The sequence below is a fragment of the Gobius niger genome, assembly GCF_951799975.1.
Source record: "Gobius niger genome assembly, chromosome: 11".
Classification (NCBI taxonomy): Eukaryota; Metazoa; Chordata; class Actinopteri; order Gobiiformes; family Gobiidae; genus Gobius; species Gobius niger.
The window spans coordinates 11,809,220-11,835,097 of record NC_136862.1 but is presented as its reverse complement, the minus strand read 5'-3'; the positions used below and the strand labels follow the sequence as shown (position 1 = coordinate 11,835,097).

At 43.0% G+C, this 25,878-nt stretch overlaps 1 protein-coding gene across 1 annotated transcript in view; it reads right to left on the bottom strand.

Annotated features, from left to right (window-relative positions):
- Window positions 1-377: 377 nt before the first annotated feature.
- cxadr (CXADR Ig-like cell adhesion molecule) overlaps window positions 378-25,878 on the bottom strand; it is a 36,329-nt gene continuing 10,828 nt past the window's right edge. The window contains exons 2-7 of the mRNA XM_079565850.1: window positions 16,707-16,876; window positions 12,066-12,270; window positions 4,963-5,118; window positions 3,664-3,786; window positions 3,103-3,241; window positions 378-2,328 (exon numbers count right to left, since the gene is read on the bottom strand). Of these exons, the coding sequence (XP_079421976.1) occupies window positions 2,022-2,328; window positions 3,103-3,241; window positions 3,664-3,786; window positions 4,963-5,118; window positions 12,066-12,270; window positions 16,707-16,876 (1,100 nt within the window). The 3' untranslated portion in view covers window positions 378-2,021. The remainder of the gene's footprint in view (window positions 2,329-3,102; window positions 3,242-3,663; window positions 3,787-4,962; window positions 5,119-12,065; window positions 12,271-16,706; window positions 16,877-25,878) is intronic.

Genomic DNA, 25,878 nt, shown 5'->3' with positions numbered 1-25,878 from the left:
AGTCAATAAGCCATACAGGGAGAAATGATGGCTCAACTCAGCGGCTGGATGACCAGGTTAACAACCTTTGCATGTTTGTGCAGGGGCTGAATGAAGAGCATTGGCCGTGGCAGGCCGTGACTGTGGCTGCTCGCCTCATTGATTAATTACAGTCATTAAGTCGTTAGAAAGTCACCTCACCTGAGTGTAAGAGCCGCTACAGCAGCAGATTAGAATTAATCACACTCCGAGAGCCGCTGGGGCTAAGGTTGTGAGGAGTGACCCCGGCTAAAGACCAGAGGAATGCCATTGATTGTTTTTAATTGAGGAGGAACAAACTTTTTTTCTTTTTTCATTCATGTTTTATTATTTAAAAGTACAACACAAAAATACACAAAGAAAAAAGCAGGATATCTCTCGTACAATAAAAGCACACCAATTCAAGCTACAATTAACATTGTTAGTAATATTTGTGAATGTTTAGAGCTAAAAGGGACTCCCTAAATGTTTGCTACAATTCATCAACAGGTGCAGGAAAAATGTGCCATCTGCTGTACAGCTGTTCCCAAACAGACCCACAGACTAAATGTAGTGTTACCCAGTTTGTAGATACCAGGCCGCCATTGCAGTGACACAGTACTGACAATGGTGTAACCCTCAGCTTTTAACATTCGCCAAGCACAGCACGGCAACAAGCAAGGATACAGCGAGTCACTTTCAAAAAATGTCATTCAGCTGCATTGGAATTAGTTCAATCAAACACACTTCTTCATATCATTATGGACACAAACATTTCTGTAATTTCATACAACGTAACGAGATGAGATAAAAAATAAGTAATAAAAGGCTTTAAAACAATATCATAAGAACATGTTGATCAGATTGGTGCTGGATAAAGAAGGTAAACCTAAACTTGTTTCCAGTTGTTGGCAGTGTAATAGCCAGAACAACCGAACACTTTGGAACAGAACTGAACGGGGCTAAAAAAGGCACAAGATAAGTCCAGCTGTGAGGGTCCAGGGACGAGGGCAGGACAAAGAGGCTAAGGCTCAATAAGGATTAGCATAAGGCAAAACTAATGGATTTCTCAGAGCTTGTTTTTGAATGGATTCAGTGATTCTTGTAGTTTCATTGAATGATCCAGCTTCAGATGAAACATTTGTTTCCCTATGGCACATTCATATCATGAAAAGGCAAAGATGGTAGCCAGATTCTTTAGTGAATTTAAATCTGTTTTATCACAAGATGCTTTTTCTCTGCCATGTCTGTCATTTAAATACAGCAGCAATTTGCCCTCTTGTGGTCACTGTTGGTTGTTTCCTCCCGACAGTCAAACTTAATCAGAGGTGATTGCTCAATGAAGCCTAAAGTCCAGCTGGTCTTAATATTAGGTCAAACCTGTTATTTTTGAGGCAGGAAGGGGGTAGAAACTGGCCTATTGTCTTTGATAAGCAGAATCCACCCAATCACAAGAGCTGTAGCAGGTACCGCCCCTTCACGACCGGCCAATCCTGTTGCCTACAGCCCGGACTGAACAAATTCAAACAGTCCAAGTTTTCAGATTACACTAAAAGTCAACTAAATGTGTAATGTTAAGGTTCTCCTTCAAATAGGTTTACAGACATACATGCAAAGTTTTCAATCTCCCATTCCTTTACACACAGTACTATGTACACACACATACAGCTGTACAGTTGGCCAATTAAAGGCCTTTCTGGACACACAGCAACTTTACAGTAAGGGCCATCTAATAAAAACAACATGCATTCATTTATGTACAATATTGTTTGTATATTTACCATCCAGGAGTATATCAACTCAACTTCAATATTTGATAAAAAAGGTTCATGTGCTCTGTTGTGATTCCAGTACAACACATTTGTCCAGCTCCACAGCAGAGCCTTGTCTTCATAAACAGAGAGACCTCTGTTGTAACCAGCTACAATCCACTTCACCAGGGCCTCTCCCAGCTCCCGTACATCTTCATTATACTCCCCACATCCACCTTTGTGCTGCACAGTCTCTTCCTGAAGAAGGCAGTGCTAGACAATTGAGCCGTCTCTGTTCTGTGCCGGGATCATGACGGGGATGGCCCCCATGCGGCTGAGGTTGGGCCCTGCCATCCTGGAGGCGGTGGGAGGGGGCAGAGCCGCGTGACTCGGCGGCCTCTCGAACTCATCTGAAGAGGGGATCTTGTCATACTGAGGCTTGTCATACTGAGGTTTGACGTATTCATGCAGGTTATTTGACATATTAGAGGGCGACATGGAGCCCAGGGACGAGCGCTGGCTGCCCACAGTGAAGCTGCGCGCTGTCGAAACACGGCTCTTAGGAGGCGGCACGTCCTCTCTGAAAACACAGACGACAGAGATTATTCTCTTCACTCAAACACTAGAAACTCCTCACATGCATTTGTAAAAGGTAAAAGATACTGTCTACTGTAATTCAGCCGAACACAATGAAAGGGGTGTACCTTGCATTGGTTATTTTAGGACTGGCAGCATTTGACTCAACAAAGACCAAGTAATAATTAGACTGTGGCTGAGGGTGCAGCCATTGCCCAGTCGCTGCTTACAGGCCTGCAGTCACTGAAGAGCTACCAAACACAGCAATGCCCCGTACTCCCTCTGCCACCACATTAACGGCTAATAAGCAGTAATAATCCAGTTAGACGCTCGATCAGACGGAGCCGCAGGGGCCTGGGCTTGTGCAGAGCAGAGCTTCATGCTGTGGTGTTTTGGTATTAGAGCGTGTGTACGAGACAGGAGCAGTGGTCTAATCCTCTTTGTCCCACACTGTTAGCAGAGTCACTGTGGTCTGAGACACATTTGGTCCACAGCAGAATGATGCTAAACCCTGGGCTTGTGCAGGCCACAGGCGCACCACGACAGAGAGGGGGGGGGGGTGCACCCAGCCCAGACATGACACACAGTCCACAGAGCAAACAAAGCTTTCAAACTGATTACCACAGCTGTTTATTTGAGGAGGGCTAAAAAGAAAATGCTGAGGGTGGAAATACATTTTAGTGGGCGTAGTAGGGGTTGCTGAGGCCAAGTGTAATTGTTCATACCTCGGCTCCTGAGGAAAAAATAGCAATATTTCTGGAAGTTTTAGCGCTCGTACCTGATCTCGTTGCAGATTTCCTTCTCGTACTTCTTTTTGTGACGCATACGGCAGAAGCAGAACAGGATGATTGCAATAATGAGGAGGATGAGCAGCACAGCGATGATTGATCCAGCGATAATTCCAGCTGTGTTGGGAGCTAAAAACACAGGGAAAAACAGAAGACATTTAGTTTCAGGAAATGTGATATTTTGAGACATTGCATTTCCAAATAAACCTCCTTTCCTCTTTTGAAAATCAGCAGTGTTTTGTAGGGAAGCATTGTGTAATAAGAGCATTGTTACAGCAAAAGATCAATAAACTACTATCATTTATCACTGTACATTTCTAGATTAAAGTTGAAAACAAAAAAACAAGTATTTGTACATCACACTCTTGGTTTGGGCACTTTCATAACTACAACTACAGCTGTTAAACAAAAAAGGATTATAATCCATCAGTTTAAAACAAGGATAATCTCGGATGACTTTTCTCATAAAACACTACAAAGCGAATGTAAACAAACCAGGTCAGTGTGACCCGTCCTGGAGGCAGTCGGACCAAAGCGAGCGGGATACTTACGAGGCGTCACATTAAGTTGCAGCACACATTCGTCACTCCCGACCCGGTTGCTGGCAGTGCAGCGGTACGTGCCAGATGCGCCGACAGATGCATTTTTGACAGTAAGGGTTCCTCCAGCTGTATCTAGAGCAAAGGATCAGAGCAACGGCATTGTTAGACGGGAAGGTCTGTGACGAAAACAGGCTTCAACTGACTTGTACAAAAGGTTTAGAAAGTTTTCAGACTTCTTACAACTCTTCATGGATTATCCTGCAGTAACACATTAGCAATAGATATAATAGAAGTATTCAAACGATATTGGTGGTTCCCAGTAGAGATGCACCGATCCAGCTTTTTTGCTCCCTATACCGATACCGGGGTTTGAGTATCTGCCGATATCCGATATTTACCGATACCAAGAGACTTTCTTAAAAGTAGCTGTCTCTGAGTGAAAAATTTAATTGACTCTTTTCTCCATTTCAAGATCAATAAAGTCATATTTTTATTGTCATGATGTTACAGATCAATTATCAATTATATGATATGATATGATAAACTCTTGGATAAACATTTAACAAGGATCACTGGACTTTTCCACACTAAATATCCTTGGGTATATGACAGGCTTTAGGTTACATTAATATAAACAACTCACATGAAGTGATTGGCTTCAGCAGTGGCCTTTTTTACTTTACTAGGCTACATTAGGTATTTCTATCATAGTTTCTGACCCAGATTAGCATTAGCGTGTGTCCGCTAGCTTTAGCATACTGATGCTAACCGCAGCATTTTGCGCTGCGATCAAAAATACATTTGCAGAGGTTAGAACTAACTCAGCGATTGAATTCTTCAAAATGATACACAGCATGCCCATATTCACTTAGATTTAGGTGGTAGAAGTGGTGTATTAAGGCATTGGGAGCCAAAACTGGTATCGGTTCAGTATCCGATATCCGATATGGTAATTTTTCCTGTATTGAGTATAGACTAAATATGAGAAAGCCTAATTTTCTCTCCATACTTCCAAATTATGGAACTGGCAACTGGAAAATCTTCACCTTGAGGCTTCGAAGGGAAAAAAAACTGCCTATAATGAACCTTATACCTAGTTTGTTGAAAGTAATTTGCATGTGTGTGTGCTGGTAATCTTTTTAATTGCATGAAAGTTGAGTTGTAGCGAGACCCATCCCATTGCTCTTGCTGTTTGTGGAAGATTCACTGAACCTGATACAGAAAGGTTTCCGGCTTTATGTGAATAACAGAGGAATAAATACAGGGATAAGATACTTCCTGACCCCGTAGTATGTGAAAATGTCTCACCCAGTGTGGCGGTGGGGGGCAGCAGCTTGTTCCCACTGGTCTTCTCCCAGGTGTACTTCAGTGGGCTGGTGCCATCGCTGGAGACGCACCTCAGCACAACGTTCTTCCCCTCCTGAGTGGGGCCTTCAGTGGAGCACCGGGGTCGAGACGGCTTCACTGCAGACACAAAGAGTAGAAAACATTGTCACTTACAACCAATGGCCAAAATGGTTCACTGTGTGATAATTGGTATAATATTATCTGGATCCAACCATTTCAGAAAAACCTGTTACCTGCCAAAAACATTCAGTATGGTCAAACCTTTTCATGTTTTTGATGGTCATTTTTACCTTTTTTTTTTCCCTAGGCTAAAAATTTGTGTCTCAAATTGCACAACTCTGTGAGAAGTGTGAGTGTATGACCTCCTCATAGTCCTTTAGATCAGTGATTCTCAACTAGAATGACCCACAATCAGCCTGGGACGGGAAATAGTGTCCAAAATACTTGTTGAATATACATTACATAAGCCAAAAACGCTGAAATTATGATTAAAAACAACCCGATGACCCACTGAAAACTGCTCAGCAATCCACTTTAGGGTCTCAGCCCACCACTTGAGAATCACTGCTTTGGAAAACGAGGGTGATTTGGAACTAAAGATCATGATTTTTGTAAGCTAAGGTAAGGTGAGGAAACAAAAACATCATTATGAGAGACCTGAAGTGTGCTCCATTTTGCAGCAAAAGGTATTACTGAAAACCCTCTTAGAAAACGGTGCCCGTGTGGAATTTTTTGGGGCAGCTAATTGGCTTTTCTGAAACACCAGGTCCTGAGAACACAATGTGAACGATTTGGCAAAAAATGGGCTTAATCTGCTCCACCACTAGAGATATTGTGCGAGTTCTATGTTTGGTTCTCAGAAGACGTCAGTGTAATGAGAAATGGTGATCAGAGTAATTGATACAGCTGCCGTCATTATAGGAACTGTCAGTCACGATAATGGCAGCACAACAAACACGAGCGCATGGAGTTTAGAGTCAAATCTTCCAGAGAAACCTGTGCAAACACTAAAAGATATGAGGGGGAGGTTTGAAAAACAAATAATCCCAAATTAAAGACAGACCACGTCCAGACAGACACACAGACACCCATGTATGAATTAACATTTGAGTAGAAATAAATATGAAGCACAATCAAACCTAAGTGAAAATCAAAAAAAACATCAGACGATTTATGTGAAGCCCAAAAATACTATAATTTTCGTCTTCTTTGATTTATTGAATTGGTCAATACTGTAATTATTGTGACAGTCGGACAGGCAGGTGTTGAACAAACAGGAGATTACTAAGCCACATTATAAACCCAGGACTAATGTGCAGTGAGGTAATAATGCCTCAAGAGCTGAATCAGGCATTTGCGCGGTTGTGGTGGGATTATCAAGCAGAATGCAAGGATTATGAGTCGACTGGCAGACGCAACTCTTGACTAATTCAACTCGAGGGTTCATGTTACCACCTGGAACTGCACGCTGACGTCTTTCACAAAAGGGTTGTTTTCTACCAGCAATGCTATCAGCTGTGAAGTTATTGCATATAATTTCTAATATCAATAAAGGTCTATATGTCCAGTCTTGTGAAGGGGATCTATCAAATACAATAAAATATAATAAACCGAGGTCGATAATAGGTGTATAACAGAATAAGAGATTTCATTTCCTTATGGTATCATTTATCCAATACGAGTCATTTAATCCGAATTGAGTCAATCATGTTTATCCGCTAGCCTAACTTTTTCAATTTTAAAATGTATGTAGAGAGCTTAATGAGATTGGTAAAGCATGTTTCATAAAGGGCAGCTTTAATGACTGATCTGCTCTATGCTTTGCTTGGCTGATCTATCTGTTAGCTCAGGCTTTTTTTTTTAAGAGTGTTAAACTTGTTGCCATGAAAGTTAGGCAGATATTTAACTGCTGTGTATTTAAAGGAACAGGCCACCGTTTCTACATACTGAGATAAGTTCTTACCCGAGCTTAGACAAGTTGTACATACCCGGTAAATACCCTGTACATACCCGTACATACCCGTACATACCCGTACATACCCGTACATACCCGTTTGGTCTTTGTGCCCGTGGAAGAGCTTGGTCGCTTCCAACTTCACCCCCATTTGGAGCTATAGGAATACATTGGGAGAGGCCAAATGCTAACAACATCTTTGGTCGTTTTGCGTGACTGAGGGCACACACAAAGACCGGTCAGGTACGCATCAACTCGTATAAGCTCAGGTAAGAACATATCTCGGTATGGAAAAATGGTGGCCTGTTCCTTTAAAGTGTAAACAAGATCATACAGTGATTGAAGTTGGATGTATATCGAGGAAATGACCCAAATTGGGGAGTGACAGGGCGTGAACTCACGCAACGCAGCAGAAATGTTGGATTATCTCGAACATACAGATATGCAGTGAATCAAAGCAGGGCTTTTGGCTGACAAGTATAGCGATTAGATTAGGCTCACAGTGCACATTTTAAAACACATCCCTAAGATCCACAGCTAAACGAACAAAAGGATCATATACATTTCTGAACATCTTTGCAAAAGTCTAAGCTATGAGGGGCAGCAGGTTTTAAAACACAAAGATCCCATAGAGTGCAAAGACGAAAACAAAGTCTTAACATTTCAACCATTCAAATTGAAATTTAGATTTGCATGTAATATTTGTGCAGCCTTTTTTGTGCGAGTTACTGCGGCCAAAATAGAAATAAACCACTGGCTAAAATCAAGCTCTAATTACAAGTGAAATGATGAAGTCAGTGCTGATGGACAGATCGTCAGACAAGGCTGTGCTGCTTCCTCACTGCAGTGGACACACACTGAGAACAAATGTCAAAGTGCTATGACATTTTGAAAGCGTCTTTTATAAGGTGAGAGTCGCTTGGACACACACACCAGTTGTAGCTCACTCCGTCACACTGGGCCTCGGTTATGAACAGATTTATTTGTTTGAAAGACGAGGTCAAAGAAAGACGGCGACAAAAGGCTGCACGGCCCCCTGGGAGATAAAGGGCAGAGAGATAGCGCTAACCTGGCTATGCTAAACGAACAATGAATTCAGATTTATGACTTGCACAGGGCTATGTTATAGAGAGGACAAGATAAGGCGTAATGGATAGTGTGGCTGCGGTTTCTCTTCGTGGTCAGAAGAGCCAATTGTTGAATAGTGAATTGAAAGACAAAAGTAACTGGACGCTAATGCTAGGCAGGCAGGATTAAAGAAGATTGGTGGCTGAGCTGTGCAGCGAGATCATGCACCAAACGTGAAGGAGGATTGGCTGGAGGGAGATAAGAGGAGAGCTGCAATTTATGTTTTTTTAGAAGAGATAAATATGAATTGCTAATGTCACATGTTCGGAGAGGTGTTGAGCAGTGGTAACACCTCAAGATATCTGACCTTCCCAAGTAAAACCAGGCAGAGGCCAAGATCAAATCATATCAGGACTAAATCGGGACCAAAATGGATCTAAAATAGCGCTTAATTGACTGGATTTTGTCTATACTGGGTGCAAACCAAATCTAAACCAGATAAACCTAGTAGTATAAAGCAAGAAGTGCTAAATGAAAATGAAAATAGTCTAAAGTTGCAGACCTCAAGGCCACATGATATTTTGTTGTTTAGTGCTAATACAATCTACATTACTGCAGTCTTTGAGATTAATTGCAACCATTAAAATTGCGATTCCGATTTGATTGCAAAGCTCTAAATCAGAGAGGAAAATATGGAGTCAGTTCCCTTCAGTAAATGATAGTGAGATCAGCGGACGTGTGGCGGTACACTGCAGGTCGGTTCTCGCCTTTGGTTAACATCACTGTCTGAAAGCAGCAAGAGAGGAGTACACAACAAACGGTGTTCTATTTACCGCCTGGACATTGGATTGTGTGTAACGGCAAACTGCGAATGTCGTCACGTTTGCAGTGGGGTAAAACGACGACAAACGTGCCTTGAAGTCGGCCCGGGCAGGTATTCATTACAGTCTCCTGGTCTCTGCCACCTCCACCTCGGGACAAGATCAAGCTGAAGGTAAAATGCAGAGCAGGCAACATGTCCTCCCTTCTCCTTGTCACCGTGGCATCTTGCGAGGAACACCCTTGCCCCCTGGGTCAATCGCCCACAGTCTGTCAGCTTCTCTAGCCTCGAGCCATCTCACACACACACACACACATGCGGGCACACACACAGTAATCTGAGATATCAGCATTTTCATACAATGTCACACAGGGCTTGTTTGGAGGAAATATCAGGCACTGTACTTTAGAGGTCACTTTATTAGAGGCATATACGGCTGATTTATTCACAATATTCATGTTTAGTGGTCACTTCAGACGGAGCTCATTTTAAAGACAAAAATGTGGAGATCACTATTTCTTATGGTTCCGAAATTATTAAGCAAAAGTCTTCAACCTAAAATACAATCCGAGGTGGACAAACTTGACTGATTTTCATCATGATGTTTATTTTTTCAGCTCCCCTCAGGCACGGGAAGTCGCTATCACTTTCAGTTCCGGAGATATCGGCCGATAGCTGGTACATACCTCTACTGTACTTAAAGGAACAGGCCACCGTTTTTCCATACTGAGAGATATGTTCTTACCTAAGCTTAGACCAGTTGATACGTACCTGTCTGGTCTTTGTGCGTGTCCTCAGTCACGCAAAACGACCAAAGATGTTGTTAGCATTTGGCCTCTCCCAACACATTCCTATTGGAAGCTACCAGGCTCTTCCACGGGCACGCACAAAGACCAGACAGGTATGTATCAACTCATCTAAGTTCAGGTAAGAACATATATGCATATACATACATGCATTCATTATCTCAGTATGGAAAAACGGTGGCCTGTTCCTTTAAGAATAGATTTGCAATTAACGCTTTAATATTATGAATAAGTCCATAGAGCACTGAGCATTAGGGTGTTCCCTAAGTGTTAGAAATGTGCTGACCAACCTTCTACTGTGTTTTAGCGCCTGTAAATAGGCTGTATTAAAAGCATTAGCAGAATTAAATGATAGTATTTAGGACTTACCCAATCCACCTGAATAGTATTAGACTCGTGCACAATGCAGATTTCCTGTTATCTAATCTAAAATGTATGTATTCTACAGTATTGATGTAACATGTTAGTTCTACAACTTTACAGTTCATCGAGTTCTTCGTGACAGTCTCTGTAGTTCACAGCAAGAGTATGAACATTATATTGTCAGAATGAGTCAGTGCCACTAACTCACGTCAGCAGATGAAGTGGACTGCTTCCAACCCGTAGCTGCAGACTTTGTAGGTGCTGAGAGTTTGTTTCGGTGATCTACTACAAAAATAGCTTTTGCTCTTTATTGTTCTTACATCAAAGCAACTCCACGCTCAGTAAGGTCATTGATTACCCTTCACAGACAGAGCAACCTTTTAACTCAATTGATATGTCTCCTGATATTCACACTCACTAGGATCAGACTGCATGAACTCTTCTGACAGACAAAGGATCTGAAAAAACATCCACCTTTTGTTCCAGTGTGTGCAGCTCTAGTATCAGCTCAGGCCCCACTCATGTATGCTCTCAGTCACTGCCTGTGAGATAGTATCTCCCGTTCCGTCGTGAAGTTTTGGAATTTACAGCAGCTTCACCCCATTCTGTCCTGAGACCAGAACTGGAAGACGACTGACATGCGCTCGTCCACGACCAGTGAAGTCCAGTTTTGCCATTTCAGCAGTAGCGATGATGCTTTCTTGTCTTGCCTTCGCTGTCCTTCAAGCTCATATTTTCACCACTGTGGTAGTGAACACCCTAAACACTTAATGGCTTACACTTGTATTGTACTTTACCAGCACCACTCTGTTTTCACTATATTAATATTTTAAGCATTTTTTGAATATTTAACAGGCTGTTGAGTGCATTGGTGTCTCTCCGCTATGGGACCAGACGTTGCCCACCCCCGGTAAACTAAACTAAACTATAGGACAAGGAGGTTTCATAGCAAGACCCAATGGAGAAAGAGACATCTAGCTCTTTGCATAGGATATTATATTGGCTAACGGCGAACACTGAACATTTTGAGTCAATTGCAATTAATTTTGCAGCTCTATTGTCAAAGTCAATTATCTTTTAAAACACCACATATGAGTAAATGCCTTGTAGTGCCTGGTGAGTGTTTTTGGATCAACAATGAGCTCAGCTGATGACGACAGTACTATTCCACCTGCCGAGCTATATCGCCAGTGTTTGTTTTCCGTGTGCAGTGTCTGTCTGGTTTAACTAGTTAGAGCGGTGACATTTGCTCAGAATATTACATCAACATGAGCAGGAGCCATTTTGAGAAGCCCTGTCCGTCCGTGTTCAGGAAGGCAAACCATTTCAGATAACAGCTCCGTGACTGCTGAAACTCCTTTTTTCTACCTATGCAAATAACAAAAGGTTGGTTTCGGCAGTGACGTCATTTTCACCACTGCTCAGATTATTTACCAGCCAACAAACCTCAACAGCAGGACTTATGAACAGCAATATTATTATGTAATAAATGAGCAACGTGAAATAATGTTAATGTTTGACCGACTGTTTTGCTCGGTTGTATTTAGGGCTAGAGTGGACAGTGACTTCTAACAAAAAGGACAATGCTCCACAGCTCTGAGCAAGGTTATGAGCCTGTTTTTTGGAGGATTACATGAAAACAGCCAAGAAGGGCAAAGGCCGTGTGAGGCAGTGTATTCCCACAGAGCACAGGAAGAATTCAAACCCTTTAAAAGGAACAGGCCACCGTTTTTCCATACTGAGATATGTTCTTACCTGAGCTTAGACGAGTTGATGCGTACCTGTCTGGTCTTTGTGCGTGCCCTCAGTCACGCAAAACGACCATAGATGTTGTTAGCATTTAGCCTCTCCCCGCATATTCCTATAGCTCCAAACGGGGTGAAGTTAGAAGCGACCAAGCTCTTCCACGGGTATGCACAAAGACCAGACAGGTCATCAGACAGACAGACAACAACTCGTCTAAGCTCAGGTAAGAACATATCTCAGTATGGAAAAACGGCGGCCTGTTCCTTTAAAGACGATGCGACACACGGTAGAAAGAGCTGCCACTCACCCATGACTCTGAGCTGCATCTTCTTGCTGCGGATGCCCGGCGCCTTCTTCACTTTGCACTGGTACGTTCCCGAGTCCGACGACTTCAAGCCGGTGAGAGTGATGGAGCCGTCGCCAAGTTTGGGGTCGGCCGAGTTGAAGTGGACTCTGCCCTTTATGGGTGCGTAGTAATCCTCATAGACTCTGTCCCCGGAGTACAGCAGCACCTGGATGTGTTAAAGGAGAAATCATTCAGAGTGATGCACACAACAAAGTCTGTAAAACCCCCGAAAACAGCCTTGAAGAAGTGACAGCAGTGCATTCTTCAACAACAAACTGCTGCTCTATAAACGTAAACAAAATATAAGAATCGTCTTATCGCTGCAGTGTCCTTCGCTGCTTTGCCCTTTCTCTGCATAAAGAGAATGAAGGCGGCACAAACAATGCAGCCACTGTGGACCTAAATCAACACCTGCTGTGTCAACAGGGAGCATAACCCCACACACAAACCGTTCCTGCAAGAAAATGTCCTAAATGAAGGCCAGGTGCAGCCGAAAGCACCTCCACAATGACTGCAATCACGACTTAAGTGGGTTCAGAAAATGTTCAGGCCTCTTATATTCACTATGTAGCAATCGGATACTGAAATCAAACACATTATTGTTATGGATAACGCTGAAATAATGAAGCTTTTATAAAAAACTCTTTTGGGAACAACAAAATAAAATGGAATGATTTTTTTAGTGGAAAATTTAAACTATGTAGCATTGGAGTAAATAGAAGGAAATGGACAAGTGTATTTCCTAAGCCCACTGTACAGGGAAATGACAGGAAATGTAAACTAGGCACAGCTGGAAGTTCTTTCATCGGCGACACTAGATTTCGCTTTATTTCCACAGAGACCGTCATCACCAGGGTTTTCTGCACCGTGATCACTACCAGACGTATGTACAGCAATACCCCTGGGCACGCTGGGGAAAAGAGAAACGAAAGATGACTCGGAGTGGAGAATAATGAAGGCATCATTTCAGACTCGACACAAAAGAGTTGGAGGAGCTTCACAAGTCAGCGTCGCTCCTCTAAATTCAAATATTCCTGCTCTACTTACGGCTCGACTGGTTTCTCTACGACAGGCTCGCCCTGAACAGATGCGCTCACATCTTGGGCATATTAGTCATGTTCGCAGCTAATGGGGTTAAAATTCTTGGGGTCCCGAGGGAAGGAAATCTCCCTTTCAAAACTCACCTGGGATCTGGACAAGAGCAATAACAAGAGTGATATGTAAGAGCAGACCACGGCGGAGAGGAGGAAATTAAATTGCCCCGAGCTCACGCTAGACAAGTCTCACTTCGGAGCATTTCACACAGGCTACACCTCTAACAAGGGCAGAGAGAGGAATTGCAAATCGATATCAACTCCAACTTGCAATTTGAAGGGTTGCAAATCCACAATATTAGCATTTGAGAGAAGACTGACATATGAAATGCTAAACTAATACAAGAGCCTTATGTATTTCGCAGAGGTCTACACAGTACAGGGCAAGCAGTTTTTAGACTTAGTAAGACCCCATGGAGACAGGATATGCTGTTGGCAGAGTTATGTGACCTAAACCACTGCAGACTTTGTTACTTTGCATGAGACGATTAATATGAGGTTTTATTATATTAAAAACCTCTAGAATAGAACATAGATATCCTGAGATCTGTATGACAATATTGTGAAATGCATGTGGTTCTTGTAGTAATCTCAAGCTCTCTTTAAAGGAGTGCTCTTTTTGCAGGATCATGTTTAGCTTCCTGTACTAGCAAAGCAGGAACATCGTCATGAAGAATAGTAGAGGTCGATATGGGATTTTCTCAGGCTGAAGCAGATTTTTGGGGATTTTTATTGGCCGAACATCCAAATTGTCTGGTCTATAATCCTATAGAAAGGTAAATACTTGGTGGCTCCAGCAGCGGCCGATTTTATTTGATTACTTTAGGCGAACCAATCATAGTTTCTGTCCCAGCTTTGATTAGATGCCGTTAGCATTAGCATGCTGTTGCTAGCCGCTTTCCTGAGCTTAGACGAGTTGATGCGTACGTGTCTGGTCTTTGTGCGTGCCCGACTGCCCGTGGAAGAGTGTTGTAGCTTCCAACTTCATCCCCGTTTGGAGCTATAGGAATACATTGGGAGAGGCCAAATGCTAACAACATCTTTGGTCGTTTTTAGTGACTGAGTGCACGCTTAAAGACCAGACAGGTACGCATCAACTCGTCTAAGCTCAGGTAAGAACATATCTCAGTATGGAAAAACGGTGGCCTGTTCGTTTAATGGTTAAAATGTGTACTTGCCAGAAAAATCGTTAAACTTTTCATGCATTTGAGAAACCACAAAGCAGCACTACTACAATGCAATACCCTTGAAAATCATTGACCCAATAAAAAAAAAAAAAGCCTGGGGAGTGGGAATGAAAAGGGCAAATGACTAGACAAGCTGGTGAGGCAGAAGAGAAGCAAAAGCAGCCGTGTGGTTCTTTAATAACAGGTGGGACGCAGCACTGTGATACAATCAGCACCTGGGCTTAAGCAGACACACCGCAGATGTGCTGTAGCCCAGGCCTGTGTTCCTCTGATACACGTAAAGATGACTTCACGCTGCACAGACGTGGAGGAGTGGAGCCGCGGATCATTTGAGAGGCAAAGCAGAAAGCACTGTACTCCAAACAGCCTGTCAGCCAGAGCAGCCTTATCGGTGAGTGCTTTAAGCTGAGTGCATACCTACAGTGGGCTCCTGCGCTCAGAACAACAGCTCTGCCCAAAAGCAGGCGGCTTTTAAAGGGAAGAAGAGCTAAACAAAAAAACTTGAAGACAGAAAGAGTGCCCTTCAAGGCAAAGAACGTAACCAAACACTTGGATCGAGATTGCACGCGGCATGCTTTATCGAGCCGTCAATGCCAACCAAGGCGTCCACACTAACGTTCAGTGTCAACACGTTACAATGGCTTCAATAAACAGAGCCTTCAAGGGCAAGAGAGACAAAGAACATGTCTCAAAGATTTTCTTTTTACAGACAATTACATGCTTTTTCCACAACAATGAGCATTAGCTGAGCCTCAACGCCCTCCATCAGACCTTGATGATGTGACATGTGTGTGGATGGATATCTAAATATATGAATCTGTACTGATATGACTCTCTATCTTTCCACACACAGGTTAAGAGCCTCTGTATGACCTTGTGGACCTGTCTGAACTGTTAGCATCTGCTGCTTATACTTGTCTTATTGGATTCCTCTCTAAATCCCCCTCAAAGTGAGTAACGCTGCGGTGCTGATAAGTGCAGCGCTGGTCCAGCCTGCCAGACCTGTTGTACAGAGATTGGGATCGAACGTTATAAATTGAACTGAATGTTTTTCGCTACAGGCAACAACATCCGTAGATCCAAGGCATTTTTAAATAGCGACCGTATAATATCATTGCATAGACATTTCAATGCATGTGATTGGGTTAAGACACAAATGTGAACTTCTAGCGAGATCTGATCTGGTCAAGGAGAACAAACATGTTCACGTGAGAGTCGTCCAAATCGTTTTAAATTCATACCAACATTTGGCAACAGGAACTGCGCAATGTGCTGCAGGAAAATTGTGTATTCAGATGAAATAAATTAGAGACGCTTTGTGGAAATGGTTAAGGATAAACAACATGACGTAGACTTGAATAATCAAAAGTAATGATTCAGAGCAGAGATAAAGTAGGCCAAACACACAGGGAGGTATAATTTACAGCCAGTCCACTGCTTGAGCACAACAGAGACAGAGAGGAGGTGGCACCTACGCTGGGCATAAGCCTAACAAAGCACGAACTAGGTTTACTTGCTATGTATTTGAAAGATCTGCATTTCTGCCTGTTTTGAGCTTGAGTCTAAATACATGTAGATTTGTCATTGGGCAGAGATTGTCAGAAAATTCTTTCTTAAAATGGGAAGGCAGGGGCCAAAAAAGAGCCATCTTCTCTATAAAGTTTGGGATTGAGTGTTATTAATTGAACATTACCATAGAAATGCACCACTTTAAAAGGTACAAATATTGTCCATAGACTAAGGTTAGCTACAAACAACAAAGAAGAGCTGGGTTACTAATGGAAAATACAAACAATAGTGTCCTTTTCCATGAATACTTGGCAGTTTTGACGACACTGTCCTGAGCTCTATATTGTTTTGTGGTAGATAATCTTGCTTTAACCATACAGTTGGAGCCCCCAGGTAAAATACATCAAATTATTTTGCAGTACCAAACTGAGCACTGAACCTCTAGTAGCACTCAGTGGCACTCTGAGCTTGATGATGGTGAAAGCCCCAGGCAGGGAGGATCCTGCTGGGTTCTGTTAGCACTCAAGTGTTCCCTTTCCATGGCTGCAGGCCAGGCTGACGCTGAAAGCAAAGACAGCACATGCAATAAAAATCCCTGTGCTCTATTTGTCTGGGGGAACACTGCAGAGACACATGGTTATAGACACAGCTCAGATTACAGTGGTTTTGAGTACTATAGCTGTCCTGCAAATGTCACTAACCCCAATACCAATGCAGCTGGTCTTTTTCAGTGTTTCTGTAGATGTAGGCAACATTTCTGTGAGTAAGATGGTCGTGCTCGTGCATATGTGTAAATATGAGTTTCAACATACCACCGTGTCCTCCTTTTGGTTGTCAGAAGGGAGTAAGCTCCACTCGATATCAAGTGGTCCAGTGTCGTCTTTCGCCACAGAGAACTGACAGTCCAGCTTCACACTCTCTCCGCTGGCCTTCTCTATGGTCCCTGGGCCCGACGGTGTGATGTCCAGACCCCACGCCAAACCTGCACAGGGATGAAAGACAGGATTGAAGGTACATTAATGCCATTTCTGTCCATTGAGGCAAAGAAAGCCTATAGTGGAGCGCGAGACAGCCTCCCTGACGGCACAAACGCTATCAGCAATTTTCAATAATAAATAAAACAATAAATAAGCAATCAAATAAAATAGCATTTGCCATGAAATCACAATTGTGATAAATTGTTCGGCCCTACTTATGTTGTTTGTTGCAACACATAACAGATGAAAGTTTTAGTAAGCTGTCAAATTACCTAAGAAGTGTTTCAGTCTTTCTCTCATGAAATAACCATGTCCCGGTTTAGCCGCAGCACGGCGTGAAGTGCTTCTTAAATCTTGCATTGAGTGAAGCACATAAAGAATTATACAATAAACACAGAAGAGTGATGAGCCAAATGAAAAGATAATTATGGCGAACACACCGCTGAGCATGATAAAGAGCAGGCGTTACACTTTCATTCTTAGAACAACTGTTTTACTTCCTGTTGACATGCACCGAGTTCAGACTCTCCATTCATGGGATTTGGAGGCGCGAGGCACACACCATCCGTAGAGAATGAAGTTGTCACATGCTGCCTCTACACATTAAAATCCCTCTGACAGCCTGCCACCTTCCAGTCAGCAAGCCGAGGGGAGCAGCTTTAAAACAAATTGTGTAACCACAATATGTTACTGCTTGAAACACTGAAAATGTGTGTCACGACAAAGCAATGACAGCAAGCATCGCAAAAGCCCCTCTGTTGTTTGTAGTTTTTATATTCATATGCATCTTATTAAGCACAGAGCAGCTTAAACAGACAGTGATGAGCTGCAATAGTTAATAGCCCAGAGGTAATCTGATATTTGAAGTTATATAGTTTTAATACTAGTGTGCATTGTGCTTGGCTTTCATAGATGGTAATGTCTCGTGAGCCTCAGAGCCCAAAGACGGCTTCACATGAGACACAGGTTATTCTCCCTGCCGGCTCTCATGTCCATCAGCTGTACACAGCCTCAAACGCACACGGCGTAGAGACTGTATGTGCGTGCTTTATGGTTTACATTCAGACGCTCCCTCCATTGTCCACTGTCTGAGCCTATAAGCACCGGGGTGTAGTTTAGTTTTGTGTGGCTCGCGGGGCGGCAGCTGCTGGCTTCGGCCCACAGACTTTGACAGACGGCCTTGATGAGAGCGTGATACGTCGCCATCAGCAAAAGCAGGAGAAACAGGGCGCCGTATACAGAGAGAGAGGCAAGATATGTGTCGATCAATGTCACTACGGATACTGCTCCTGGCATGTGCATGACGGAAAGCTGTGTCAATTCATCAGGCACTTAAAGGAGCCGGGGCATTTTTCAAAGTTGCATTTAAAGAGATGAAAATTGCCTTGCAGAAGAGAAAGTACTGGGCTGGAACCGTTTATCAGACTGAGTGAACGCTGCGGTGACAGGTTGTGAGGGACATTGTCAGATGTAGCTGTTAGATCAATGACAGACGTCAGGCCCTGAGCAGGCATTTGTTTAAATTACAGCTCAGCCACAGCCCCATTACATTTAGTAGCTCACCAGTGGGAAAACACACCAAGCATCATTTGAGCAGATCATCTCTTCCAGAGCTGCTTGCTGTGAGCCACTGCTGGCTCGGGTGACAGCAGTGTCAGCGAGGGACAAAGAGAGAAATGAAACAAATTCTTTACAAAAAACAGAAGGCTGACAGCTTAAAGGGCCTACAATATTCTGTTTAATTGACTTTTGTGTTTAGACCAATAACCAACAATGCTGTAATGATGTTCCAAATGAAAACATTTTTATTTCATTCATGTTATGTAACGTAACTCAATCTGTCATCTCCTCAAAAGCGAAAACACTTGGCTCTCACACACTGATGTCATCAGGTGGTTGTTATAAAATCCCAATGCTAAAGTGTTCAGCATTGTGCAACCAACCTCCACTCAAGAACATAATGTAAAGCAAGTACAAAGCATCATTCAATGTTCATTAAAAAAAATAATAATAATAATAATGCATAATATTGGACGGTCAAATACAGATATAAATTTAAAACTCCATGACAACTAAAAAAGTTTAAACCATTTATTAGCTGCTTCATGATTGTCTGGCAAGTCTATACAAGCATGTAAAGCTGATAGCCCAGTGGTTAAGGCTGCTGTTCTGGTCACAGCATCGACAATTTGCAGAAAGTCTCTCCCCGCTCTTCACCCCCTTTACCTTGTGCTACCATGTCTGATAAAGCCTACATGCCTTTCAGTGTGAAATAATGTCTATACTAGTGCGTTATCTAAGATTGGATTGCTAATTGCGATACATACAAAAGAATAAAATGGCCTCTGCTGTCCAGCATTGCTTTCCGTGTAAACGTTTAATGAGAAGGCTGAAATGTGAAGGCAAACAAGGAAGCAATAATGAAACATGCAAATTAAAAAACAAATACTAGCGACTCCAGCCAGTCCTGTCCGTGTGTGTGACCATCCAGCAGTCTTCATTTGGAATTACCGACCCCACAAACCGATTTGAGAATTAATGAGGAAATAAGCGGCCTGTAGAAATGAATGATCGCCACCACAGCATAGGCTTACACATCCTCCTACACAAGCAACCCTGCTGCTAGCGGGTAATCATTAACCGTCAACATTTAGCAAGCGTACAATAATGTTAGCGAGCTCAAAGTCTGCCAGCGCCTGCAGCATGTGTAGTAGACAAGCTTTATTTAGAGTAATGGCACTGCTGGGTAAACGGGCCGTCCTCTTCCAGAGCCAATATAATGAGCTGATAAGGGACACCATTAGCAGTGTCCGATGAAAGCCATGAAAAATAGTAAAGGAGTTTATTCTGCTTGGCATATAGACACTAACCAGAAACTAACAAGCATTTTCCAAGAGTAGCATTTTGCGCAATACCTGCTCCACCTTGCTTGACCGTAGGTCGGTAATGCAACAGAAAAAGGGGATTAGGGTCCTCGCACCAATGCCCGAAATACAAACAAAAAACAATAACAACAGACAGTGTTTGCATCTTACTTTGTGGTTTAATATATCATAATAAAATTGAATACACAGAAGTTAACACTGACCACAAAGGAACACTGGATAAATAGAGTTTTACGTGGAGCAGTAAATCAGCTGAAGGACAGGATTATAGGTCCTGTTTTCAGACTGTGCTTCATGAACAGCGAGTCAGTGTTCTTTTTGTCAATGATGTCGATGGTGAAAAATATGTTGTTGGCCCTTTTTTCATCATGACAGTGTGACGGTGACGAGCTAAAATGGCTCTTTGGTAGGGCTGCTTGATAATAGAAAAAACAATATTCACGATTATTTAGTAATAAATTAAATCACGATCGATTATCTGTTTAAATCTTTATTTTAAAAATCTAAATATCTTCTTTGGACAATTAAAAAAGCCCAAATCATATTAGAAATACCTCACGTTTCTAAACTAATCCCCTATTGAGAGATCCCTGTCTAACCTGCCCCCGCTGGCATTTACTCACACCTGCCCAAGCAAACAAAGCGTGCGGCCTGATGACATCATCAGACAGCACTGATTGTTTATGTCGGACCAAAGCATTTGCCAGTAGCACGTGAAATGCGAAGGGAACACAAACAATCATCCCAGTGGCATGAAGTTTGCTTTGAGCTCCGTTGAGATCTGCTGCACCTGAGGAAGATTTTTAGACACTTCTACACAAAACCAGCGCCTGGGCAAAAGACAGTGAGATTGCTCTATCCCAGGGCAGAACTTACCACCACAGAGTATAGAGTGAATACACAATGTAATGGTTTGTCCATAAAAGTGCTTTGTAAACGATTGCATTACAAAACTTGCAAAACACATCACGTTAAGTTCTTGCTTTGCCCACTTTGGCCCAAAAGGGAAGCTGTACTAAAAACTATTTAGCACTAAGCTGATATACACGAGAGCCGAAAGAGCCAGGCACATACTAGTGGGAAAAGGCAATAACTCAACCCAAGAGTCAAAGCATGAGTCCTTAGTAGAGGGCGGGTGGGCGCTGGCTAATTAAAAAGTCCATCTTAATAACCTTTCACAGTCGCCGCTACAGTCTGACACAGCACATCCTGCGGTTTCTGAGACGCCGGGAATAAGCGCCAGGAATTTGGAGTGTCCACCACCCCCCCGCTACTATTCATTCACGCCGATGTCCATTCCCGCGCTACCCTCCCACACCCCCACCCTCTCGCGGCGGAGGCGTGCTCGAGGAGAGGGCGGGCACTCATCGTAGGCCTGTCCAATTCTCTCCCTCAGCCTGTTGATTGTATGGCCCGCCAGCCACCGCTTCCCCCCCTCCTTCCAACCTTTGTCGCAGATCGCCATATACAATGGGGAGCGAATCCTGTCTCCTGGCAACCAATCCCTCAGAGAAGAAGGTTGCCGGGGTGCTCGGGCGACAGCAGGAGAGGGAGAAAGAAGAGAAAGAAAGAACGGAGATAGGAGGTAAAAGAAGACATACAGGAAGATTGAGGAGGTGGTTGCAGAATGGGCACCGGTGAATGGGAAGTCACATTACTTTACTATCCAGAAGAGGCTGGTCTAAAGCCTGAGCCAACAATGGAACAGTTTGGCTCCCAATCGTTGTGCCAATTAAAATGATCATTTAGGGGACTGGCGGCTTCCAGACGTGACAATTGCTTCTTTGTTCAGTTGCGTTAAATGGAACTTTTTGAAGTTTTCGTTGTTTTGGCGAAATCATTAATGCAGGCACCGTTATGTTATTTCTCAGGCTATTTTCTATGAGTGCTCATTATGGACATTGTAAATGAAATGGCTGACAAATACAACACAGTAATGATGAGGAAACTGTACAGTATTCTCAAAATTCGCACATTGCATGCAGCGTAGGGTTTATAAAGTTAATGGTCCTTCTCCAGAGGACTGCCTGCCTAATTAAAAGTGTTGTGACAAGGAAAGATGGCAAGTATTTTCGAAACTATTATGCACAAGTCATTATTGTATAGGGTGGCAAATCCCTCCACAACAAGTGATAAACCCACGAAATGCTCCGTTAAACCACAAGCATTTTGACAAGTTGACCTGTTGTGACCCTTTTGGCGACCGTGCAAAAGATGTCCAACGTCTTGCGGGTCGGGCAAGAATCAGGCGGATTAGGGGTTCACCGACCTTTCACCTTCCAGAGCATCCTTGCGAGTAAAATCTAAAAAGCCACATCTTACCGTAGGGGAGTAAAAGACAGAAGCTATTCTGGGCTCTCAAGAAAAACAGCAACAAGATAAGACTCTGCGGGGTGAATGACATCGCGTTGGGTTTATTCCAGTTTACCGGAGAGAAGATTTGCATATTCTTCACGCAATTAGCCTTGTGTGTGGTACTCCATAAGCCCCAGGAGCAGCATATCATTACTGTAGTATTTAAGCTAATTTAATAAAACAAACAGATGCTCGCTGTGTAGCCATTTGTCCTTGAACAACAAATATAATCTGCTTTTTTAAAGCTTTGATAAAATGTTTATTCAGGCTTCTAAAGCATAGGATTTAGGGCTGCACAATACACCGCAAAACATATCGTATCGCGATAATAGATGATGCAATATCCGTATTGTCACAATATATCGCAACAACATCATTAAAGTCTTCATCTAACCGAGATCAACACTTTTTTTTTGCAAACTCAGCCAATTTTTGCAAACCCAACAATGCATTGAACTTATAATTGTGGAAAAGTTCAGTTTTAGTTGAACATTTACCAACTTCATTCAATTTTAGTCTTGTTTTGGTCCTGATGTAGTCTTTTTTAAGTCTTCTTTTGACACAATTGTTGAAAAATGAGTTACTTGCGATTTGTGTTTAATTAGACTGGAACAAACCGTTGAAATAGTTGAAAAGTAAAAATCGCAATAATATCGTTATCGGATATCGAAAGTTACTTCAATATCGTTCAGTAATAGGATTCTTTAGCATAGTTTACGATATATAACCCAAAATAATATTCATGGAAGGGAATTTCTAAGTGTTCAAAATGTACAGTCTACTTCCAATAGTTCTCCACTCTGATTCAGCAGAGAACGATTTGAAGCACAGGCAATTTGAGAGCTGAAGTGATCAGAATCAGTCCAGTGAAGGGGTCTGGACAGTAAAGACACACCACCCTCTGACATAAGCAGGTCGGGGGAAAGCGCTTTGCACTCGTGAGAAGGCGACAGATTCAAAATGCAGGAATACAAAAACACGCATGAATGAAATAAACATGGTCGAAACCATTAAAGCACGTTTATACCCTCACAAGACAATGAGTAACTGTTCCAGAGAAAGCAGAGCGATTCAAAACGATGACAGGGCCTTTGAAGAACGTGGCACATTTTCTGGGATTGACAGCGATGGGAGTTAACAGGGTTTCATTATGATAAAATGACAGCTGGGGGGTTTGAAATGAGCAAATTAAAACTCCACATCACAGACATGCAGAGCCGTCCCCTGTGACCACACTGAAGAACATGATTATGTTTTCGGAGGGAGCGGCGCAGCCGAAGCTCAGAACTGGTTTCCTGCCCCAGTGGCTCTGCTGGAACTACTCAATTTGCGGGACCGCGGGCTCCTGGGCCGAGCCGGTGGAGTCTGGTTTATTCAGTGTAGCGCGGGGCCGTCGCTGCTGAACCATAGTGATTGTACTGTAATGCAGCCTGAGAGCTCCACTTGCCACGCATCCAATTCCCAGTGTGCGTGACCCCGGGCTGTTCCGACATAATTGAGCATTAAATGATGAAGGGGTGACGAATGATGGGCATTTGGGTTTGCCGCCTGGGCTTTTGACACATTGTAGACGAGCCCACTGGGGATGTGTTTATGCCGCTGCTAATGTGGAGACCTAACTGCGCTCAACTGCTGCAATGTACGACAATATGATAATTACAGGAGCACATGAACTGTTTTATTATGAGAAGGCTGGAAAATTTGCTAACAACAGCAATTAGAGCACTGTTGTCTCAAGTCGTCATTCTTTCAGATTATACATAGAGGTCAGGTGTGATTTTTACACCATTTTTCGGGCTTGTACACTTCATTAGACGAGACAGAAAATATATCAAAATCATGGAACCCGACTCGATCCCACATTGTCTGGCCAGCATGCAGCGAGTCCACATCTCTCTGATTATCTGATGTTACAAAGAAAGAGTGACCAGAAAGAACTTTTGTCTTGTTTTATTAATGGTTTGAAGATAATCTCCATGCAGCGCTCAGCTTTGGGAATTGTCCTCCTTATTTATAGAATTCATTACCATTTTACAAGGTGCTGCCCGTGGATTTAAGCAGCTGCTGCTCCTCAAAAGCCCTGTGTTAAACTGTTCTGGAGCAAGTCATAAAGCCTTGCCTTGAACCCAACATCGCCCCCCCACACAAACTGAGGGACTAATATCTGACGCACCCTGAATATCAGATAAGAGTGGTCCAGGGGAGCGGAGGCGCTGAGCGGCCGTGTCCTTCAGGAACTGCTGAAGTCACTGAGCTGGTGACAGAGACGAGGGCTGAGAATGTGCTCTACAGCTGATAGGACAGACGCCAGTCACTGATAGCGAGCTGATAAACATCCTCATGAGAAACAGCCGTAAATGTGCCAATACAGCCATCTGGAGAGGATATTAAAGAGGAAATGACAAGCAAGCATAAAAACTGATGGAGTGTCGTAATGATAGATTTAGTGATTCACATGACTGCAGACGTAGCAGAGAACTCAGAACAATGTCAGAGAGGAACATCAAGCACACAGGCCATTTAGCTTTATGATCAGATCAGCCTATTCTCAGCAATACCTAAGCAGTAATACTTTCCTCAACAAGTGGAAAATCTGTAAGTAAATTAGGAATGATAAAAATCTCAGTCACACCTTGAGTGTGTTACACATAGCAGCAGGTATTGAGTTCCAACGCCTGCAGGAGTCCAGCATCAGTCTATGAAAGCCACATGTCTCTGTGGGGAGACGGTCTCCTGACAGTCCAATCCCCAACCCCCAAAACAAATAGAGCTTCTGATACAGAGCAGACCCCCACCAGGGCCCCAGCTCAGCCTTTGTCCGAGCCCCGGGGCCGAACGCCAACTGTGATCAGAAGGCAGTGTCGCTGATCAAACACTAGAGCTGCTACTTCACTCAGACATCCACAGACAAACAGAAGTCTCAAACTGCAGAAGATGTGATGTGTACAGGATCTTATTGCTGCAGTAGAACACACATTTACACTGTAGGAGCTCAGCACAGAAAGGGCAGAAACAGAGCAAAGTATGGTTTCCCAGGCCGCAGCTTCATTATGTCAGAAATGAACACATAAGTAAGTCGGCTTAGAGCAGCAGAGCGTGAATGTGCTCCCCCTGAAACACAGCGGTAAATTAGGGATTAATGGCCTTTCTGTGGAACCATTTCAGTCTTCAGTTTGATTAGTGACGAGGAGTGTTACAAAGTTAGGCTTCTCAAAAAAAAACAAAGTGCCACATTTCTGTTATGTCAAGGGAAGGCAAAGTGTATTTCACTCTACTTAACATCTTGAAGAAAAACACTAGATTTCCTGCACACCTCAGTGTTTATGTACCTTCAATGCACTCCAGGACAAACACTAATGTATGTCAAGTCAACAGGCGAGGTAAAGAGTGTGTTGGATCATAGCCAGACAGCCAAAGGGATTATAGTACGAGTCCAGGGCAGACTACAGACAGTTCAGACTCAGAGCGAGCAGAACCACAGAGCCTCCCTCAACATTCCTGCGTCCCTCCTTCACTTCTCAATATGAAGCAATCCCTGTTTTGAAACTTTGCATCTGTACTGATAATACCTTTGGATGCTTTGAGGTTTAGATTGTGTTTTAAGTTATTTAAAGTTATTTATTTTAGTAATGCATGATTTCATTGGTCACTGCATCTCAAGACCAATGCCCAAGGAAATCCAGGCACTCATGTTATCAAGAGAAGTCGACCTGATGTGTGTCGTGAAAATGGTCTAAATATAGATGTACGACCTGTAGGACACTACA